This window comes from Dipodomys ordii, unplaced genomic scaffold (assembly GCF_000151885.1).
Source record: "Dipodomys ordii isolate 6190 unplaced genomic scaffold, Dord_2.0 Scaffold12, whole genome shotgun sequence".
Lineage (NCBI taxonomy): Eukaryota > Metazoa > Chordata > Mammalia > Rodentia > Heteromyidae > Dipodomys > Dipodomys ordii.
In genome coordinates, this window is record NW_012267228.1 from 28,048,136 (window position 1) to 28,056,333 (window position 8,198).

An 8,198-nucleotide genomic window follows, 5' to 3' on the forward strand; every position below is an offset into this window, starting at 1 on the left:
CAATCACTTTAGAACACATTCTGGAAATTCTCCGAAAGGCTAAACATATGAATTACCACTCAAGTGTACACAATTGAAATAAAAACAAATGTTTTGTCAAAAATTTGTACACAAATGTTTATTAACAATGCTAATCACAATATCCCCAAACAGGAAGAAGCTAAATATCCATGAATTGATAAGTTGATAAACACAATGTGGCATGATCATTAAAATGGACTGTTACTTGACTATAAAAATGAAATACTGATGCATCCTGTAACATGCTACAATGAAAACGTTTTGGTTTACCAAAAAACCCCACACATTATGTGATTCCATTTATAAAAATTCTCAGATAAGACAATTTTTTGGGGGGTGGGGGGGTGTCCGGTCATGGGGCCTGAACTCTGGAGGCCTGGGCGCTGTTTCTCAGCTCTTCAGCTCAAGGCTAGCGCTCTACTACTTGAGCCACAGCGCCACTTCCGGCTTTTTTCTTTTGCTTATGTGGTGCTGAGGAATTGAACCCAGGGCCTCATGCCTGCAAGGCAAGCGCTCTACCACTGAGCCACCTTCCCAGCCCGATAAGACAATTTTTTAAAGACAGAAAGTATATGTTGCCTAGGGCATGGGGGAAAAAAGAAAGCAGTTAACTGTGAAAAGGTATTTTACCCACAAAGCAAGCATGATTATGCAACCCTAGGAATACAATAAAACCTGAAAGTATAAAGAATATTTTACACCTTATATCTCAATAATATTGTTTTTAAAAGAGGAAGAGTATAAAGCAAGCCAGTGTTCAGTAAAACACTGAATCTTGAAACCAAAGAAATACCAAGTACAAACGACTAGCATAACTGAATTACCTCTACCTACCTTTTTATTTATCTTCCTTTGCTTCCTAAATAAAAACTCAAAATTCAAGCTAGTCATTTTGGCTTTGTCACAGTTTTCAAGTATTAAGGATTTTCTGTCATTCCCATGAGGTTCATGAACCTCATACAAACTATAATAGTATTGACTAAGTAACAAAAGCTTCAATTTGAAAATTCTTTAGACACCAAATGCCAGTTTTCAACTATACTAAAAAAATACAAACAAAACATATTGGCATCCTCAGATTTAAGATCTCGGTTTTTCTGAATAATAGTGAAAAGTCACAACCGTCAGTCATGTATAAAGGACAGTGATTCTACCATTTGTAACTCTGTAAGCATATATAGTATCACTGCCAGCTAAGTGTTCACAAAGCATTGAAGAAGCAATTACTATAGCAAAAGCTCAACATCTCCAACTCAGCTGGTGATATGAAAACATTTATGGATCTTCAGAGGCCCTTGTAAATGTCTTAGGTCACTTATGTTATCCAACATAAAACGTAAAAGTTGAAGCCAACTAAAATATATTCTGTTATTTATAGGAAATACTCTTAAGTATATAACAAATTTCACTCAATATATAATTCTTCATACCTATGATGCCACAGACTGATTTTATGATAAATTTTTTTCTTATATAATAGTCTGAACTGTTTAAGTTACTCTTTAAGCTGTAATGCAAAAAAAAACTTTTAATTCAGCCTCAAAAATAAAACAATATTTCATTTTTATCTCATTTGAGAACCAAGAAAGTGAGAAGAAATTGAAAATAAATACTAAAAGATAAAAACTGGGATTAGAGGCATGGCTTAGCGGAATAGTGCTAGCCTAGCAAGTGCAAGGCTCTGAGTTCAATCGCACTATTGCAGAAACAAAGAAAAAAGAAAAGAAAAGAAAGATTGAATCTATTAAATCATTTATAGAAGTTCTTTAGGAAATACCACATAGGGGAGGTAGAGGTATAGCTAAGTAGTAGAGTGCACTCATAGCATGCACAAGGTCCCAGATTTAATCTTTAGTAGTAAAAGATAAAAATCTAAGCTTCTAACATAGCACACTGACAGACATGCAGAATAAACACATGCTAGTTCCTCTGTGATTCCACCGATTTCTAAACTAGACGACAAAAGTCCAAGGTCCTATCTCTGGCCTGACAGACACAGGACTAGATGGTAGAGGCCTGTTAAGGCCCCCCCAAAACAGAACAAACCACACTGTAAGTGGAAAGCAACAGTCACCCAACACCCACTCACACTAGACAGCCAACAGAGAAAAAACCTTCTCCACGGTGACTGCTAAACAAGTAAACCCACAGATGTTCCTTGCCAGTGACAGCAAATTACAGTTGTCCACAGAACCATGCAGCAGGGTTCTGAAAGGTAACTGTAGGAGAGGGAACACATAAAGGAAGTATGAAGGAAATTATTTCCTCTGATATCAGGTATCATGTACTGACTGCTAAGAAAAGTGACTCCTGTTAGGCAAACAGCTTTATTTTTCTATATTTTTATAAGTTAATTCCATATAGTCAATGGATCACACCTAAAGGTAACAGAAGTCTATGAGACTCCATCTCCAAAATAACCATCAAAAATTCTGGGCTTAAGGCTGGGAATGTGGCTTAGTGGTAGAGTACGCTTGACTAGCATGCATGAAGCCCTGGGTTCAATTCACCAGTACCACATAAACAGAAGAAGCTGGAGGTGGCACTGTGGCTTAGTTGGCAAGTTGCAACCATTGAGCACAGAGAGACTCGGGGACAGAGTCTGGGCCCTGAGCTCAAGTCCCAGAACTGGCAAAAAAAAAATTAAAAAAAGAAAAATGCTGGGCTTGGCAGTGTGACTCAAGTGATAGAGAGCCAATAAGCAAACACAAGGCCATGAGTTCAAACCCTAATATAAGTGGGAGAGAGGAGAAGAGAGGGTAATAAACATTGGTCAAAAATAAACCAAATTAAAATTTTATGTTCTAATTTCTCTTTCAAAAGTTAGTAGCATATTGAAATATGTTCTAAGTTCTCTTGAAATATTGAGGGACAAATTTGTTATCAACTCCAGCCAAATATTTGATACCAAACAATACCAAGACCATAGTGGTTCACTTAACAAGCATACTAAACAATATTAGAAGTGGCATAAGCACACAGGAAATATAGGACACATCACCAGTTACGAAACAGCCACAGCATTTACTCACCAAAGGAAGCACCACTTAAAATGAAGCAAAGGATCTTTCTCTTTTCTCTGTCTGACCCAGTCCAAGCAACTACTTTGGAATCAACAAAAGGAACCACAGCCCTAGTATTGCAGGTCTACCTTGTACAGCAAAATTATTAGCCAATCTTCAGACATGTGAACTGCTTTTGAAAAATTCCTATAAACCAGAAAATTAATGACACTAGGACATTCTTTCCTGAAGCTATCTGAAGTGTTCATTATGTATGACTCCCATATAAAAGTCAAAAACTATTACATGTATTTGCTTTACAAAGAGCTCACATGTGAACCAGTAATGGTATCACTAACTAATAAGGCTCAAGGTTCAATGAAAAAAAGTAAACTTCCAAATTTCAGATAACACTATAAACTTTTACTTTAAATCAAACTATGATTCGAGCTATTCAAGCTATTATGTAATTCCATTCCTCCATCTCTAAAGTTTTGTACATGCTTACAATAGTAGTTTAATTATTGTCTTAGTAGTCAAAGCTAAATGAGACTATCCAAGATATTAGAAAATATCCTAAAAAAGTTATAATCTATATTGTACAATACTATGCACAGATTTATCAGAAATGAGTTTTAAGCCAGGCATTGTGGTACACACCAGTAACTCCAGAAATCAGCTGAGGCAGGAGGATTGTGTGGGCAACCTGGGCTACAACCTGTTTCTAAAATAACAGAACAAACACAGGAGACAGAGATCAGAAGGATCACATTTTTAGACTGGGGGGTGGGGGACGGATTTGCAAGCCCAATCTCAACCATTATAAGGCTTGGCTGTAACACTCTCCTTTGATTCCAGCTCTGCAGAAAGTGTAAATAGAACTGCCACCAAGGCCACCCTGAAAATAAATATGAGACCCAAGACTATTATTCAAAAAATGCCTAAGACAAAAAGGGCTAAGGCAAGGTTCAAGTAGTAGGGTGCCTGCCTGCCTAGCAAGTCCCTGAGTTTCAACCCAGTAGTGGGGAAAAAATAGCTTTAAACTCATTAAGACAAAGTAATTATTTTGTCAATAATCTGTCAAAATTTAAGCAAAGTAGTTTGGAAATTAAGTTCAAATATGTATGTAATATACTACACTTTTTAAAGTGAGAATGTGATTAAAACAAATACTAGGCTAGAAAATGAGTTTTTTTATTCATTTCCTATTATCCACTTATATGAATTGATCACAAGTTAAACAACAATCTGACATCTGAAACAGCTTTGTTATGTCAAAAATATTACATGAAACCATCTTACTAAGCACAAAGAAATATTTGTTCTATTTAAGTGAACCATTCTTTGAACATTATCATTTCAAGCTTACATGCTGCACAGGATTCTCATATAAAGAACCACATTAAGTTCACCACAAACGTAATAAGCCTTAATCAAGTTTTTCTACATAAAATAGCTGTCAACTATCTATCAATATAACCAGTTGTAAATTTTTCATTTTCATTAATAGTTAAGGTTGTTATCTTTGTACATAAAATAAGGCCAACAAAATCATACCAAATAATAAATTCTGTCCACATTCAATGTTGGAAACAAAATGTTCATTTTATCTAGCCTCTCACCTTCAATGCATGGAACTATCACTTTAAGCCATAAAATTTGATGTTGTAGCTGGGTGCTATTGGTTCATGCCTATAATCCTAGCTACCCAGTAGACTGTAATCTGAGGATCAAGGTTCAAAGCCAGTGCAGGCAGCAAGGCTCTTGAAATTCTTTATCTCCAATAAACTACCAAAGCGTTAAAAGCTATGGCTCAAGTGGTAAAGTGCTAATGTTGAGCAAAAAGCTAAGGATGTTGCCCAGGCCCTTAGTTCAAGTCTCAGGACACACACACACACCAAAAAAAAAAAACTACAACAACAACAAAAAAATCATTCAGTGTTGACCTGGTTTTAATACTGACCTCATATCAAATCAGAAGTAAAAGTCTTAAAATAGTCAACCATCTTAACATTGCAACAGACTCAACATACAGTATAAGGCAGAAGATTATGTTTCTGTCCTTCCTCCGTATCTTTTATAAAAAGTATTTTTATTTCCCAGTAAATGCTGACTAGAAAATGGGGGTGGGATAGGATATGTGGTCACTGGAAGAGAGATAAAGAACAACCAGACCTATCTGTAAAAGGCCCACAAAAATCATTTGTGACAGGACAGATATCTTCCTCATCAGCTGCCCAGGGTCCATCTGCCGACATTCATAATTTTGTATGGCCCTCAAATAGTGTTATAATATCCAATATCCCTTCACAGAAAAAGGCACCCATTCCTGGTAAAGAGTATTTTTTTTTATTATTATTTCTGTCAGGACCTGGACACTGTCTCTGAGCTCTTTCTAGTCAAGACTAGCACTCTATCACTTTGAGCCACAGTCCCACTTCTGTTTTAAAAGTGGTAATTGGAGATCAGAGTCTCTTGGGGACTTTTCTACCTGAGCTGGCTTTGAATGGGGATTCTCAGATCTCAGCCTCCTGAGTAGCTAGGATTACAGGGGCGCACCACCGCCACCTGGCAGTGTTTTCTATTTAACATCACTGGTTTAAATCACTTATTCTTAGTCACATCCAAGAAATAATGTAAAACATGAATAAACATTGATGAATGTTCTTATACTTTTATAAACTAACTTCCAAGAAGACAACAATAAACAATAATTATTAAATAGCATGTTTTAGCCACAGTATTATTCTATCATTAAAGAAACAATTTAAGGTATTAACACCTTTTCCACTAAACGATAACAGAATGTGTTGCTACACTGTAATTTCATTATCATACTGCTATTACATTGCACTGCTATTGGCAAGTTGACTGTACCACTTCAAACATACTTGCTGAATATTTCACTCTAAACAGACAACAACTACACTATACACCAATTATTTAAATCCAAAACACCATGTTATTACTATTAAAACTACAACATGAGACCAATAGCTTAAATATACCTTCTGCAAAAGACACAAGTAATAAAAATCAGTAATTACTTACCTACAGTTGGGAGGAGGGTCCAACGTAATTTCTGCAAGTTCTTTCTGAATTCTTTAAAAAGAAAATTTATGTCAAATTTTCTTTAATCTATTTCACTAAAACGTGGTACTTCAACAGTAATACTTCCCTTTTGTGTATGTTTTAAATCTGAAGTATCAGTACTGTATAAAGCATTATCTACAATTTTGAAGATGTACTACCAAGGATGGTGACATCTGTACCACCAATACATAAAGCCTGCGGCAACACACTAACTTATTAAACTATAAAGGCCTTGTTTATAAAACCCTTCAAGGTTTTATAATGGTGGCTCTCATCTGTAATCCTAGCTACTCAGGAGGCTGAGATCTGAGGATCACAGTTCAAAGCCAACCCATGCAGGAAAGTCTATGAGACTCTTATTTCCAATTAACCACCAGAAAACTGGAAGTCAGGGACAACACCCAGGCCCAGAGCTCTATGATGGAAAACAAAAACAAAAACTTCAAGGTAGGATTGTTTTTGTTTTAGGAAATTGGCTTGAAATGTGAACTCTGGTAACTGGGACCCACAGCAACACTCTGTGTGTGCATATTCCTAGCTTTTGTTTTATCCTTTCAATGAACTGTAGCACTGCTATACAAAGGCAGACTGATAATGACTCTATCCTTAAAACTGTAAATAAACTCAGTTTTCCATTTCAAATATTTTATGCTATCTTTTCTCAATGCAGGAATGCTAGTTTAAACTGGAAACACCTTTCACAGTAACTATGGGTCACTCTTACTTACCTCCAAACATTCCTGACTGGCCCAATCAACTGATGAAGAAATATCTAGATCTCATTCCCACACTGGAAACTGCTACCAAAATACATAGTATTCTTTCTAAAGCATGTTGAGACTTTGAGGTTTGGCACCATTCCATCTGCTTGAACTACCTTAATATTCCATGAGCTTCCTACAAGAAATTAAAACCTGCTTTTGTTCTTACGTCACTTTTCTGGGGGACGGTGCTATGGACTGAACTTAGAGCCTCTCATGTGCTAAACGTGAACATAACCACAGAGTTATACTCCCAAGACCCTTATGTATTATCTTTTTTACTTTGATTTTTAACAACATCTAACATCCTATGTACCTACACAAAGACTAACAGTGGTAAGCTAGATTTTCTATGAGTACACTTTTAAACATCTCTTAACCACTCATGTCATGAAATTTGGGTTTTGCTAAATCAAACACAAAAATATTGTTGAGCTGGGCACCATTGGCTTATGACTGTGATTCTAGCTACTCAGGAGGCTGAGATCTGAAGATCACAGTACAAAGCCAGCCTGGGCAGGAAAGTCCATGAGACTCTTATCTCCAATAAACTGCCAGAAAACAGGAAGTGGTGCTGTAGCTTAAGTGGTAGAGTGGTCACCTTGAGGAAGGAAGGCAGGAAGGCAGGCAGGAAGGCAGGCAGGAAGGCAGGAAATCAACTAGACAATTATAGACAATTACCTATATTTCCAATTACCAGTTGGCAACTACGGAACAACTCAGGTTACTGTACCACAGAACTTAGCAAAAGCACTTACTTACAGAGATGAGTCAAGAACAAATTACAAATTTAATTGTAATTTGTGTGATTTACCTATTACTTTAACTTGTAGGATGAATGAGGAGAACAAAATAAGAATACTGTGAGACTATCATTTGCTTTAAGGAAAAAAAAAGGCAGGAAGCTTAACAATAATTTGATACCTTAGTGATAAATATGATACTAAAATTGTATAGAATAAAGACACATTCATTTTAAAATCAATATACTGAAGTAATGTATCAGAAAAATAAAACTATATATAAATTGCACATACATAAAGTCTGGGCTAAAGAAAAATCCCTAATTCAGCCAGGCCCACGCGCCTGTAATCCTAGCTACTCAGGAAGCTGAGATCTGAGGATCAGGGTTCAAAGACAGGTAGGGCAGGAAAGTCTCTAAGACTCTTATCTCAATTAACCACCTGAAAACCAGAAGTGGTGCTGTGGCTCAAGTGGTAGAGTGTTTGCCTTGAGCTGAAGAGCTAAGAGACAGTGCCCAGGCCCACAGTTCAAACCCCACAACTGACAAAAAACAAAAACAAAAAATACTCCCTAATTC

At 36.4% G+C, this 8,198-nt stretch overlaps 1 protein-coding gene across 1 annotated transcript in view; it reads right to left on the reverse strand.

The window, feature by feature from the left end:
* Ube2e2 (ubiquitin-conjugating enzyme E2E 2) overlaps positions 1-8,198 on the reverse strand; it is a 248,404-nt gene that overhangs the window by 233,937 nt on the left and 6,269 nt on the right. The window contains exon 2 of the mRNA XM_013010609.1: positions 6,075-6,125. Within this exon, the coding sequence (XP_012866063.1) occupies positions 6,075-6,125 (51 nt within the window). The remainder of the gene's footprint in view (positions 1-6,074; positions 6,126-8,198) is intronic.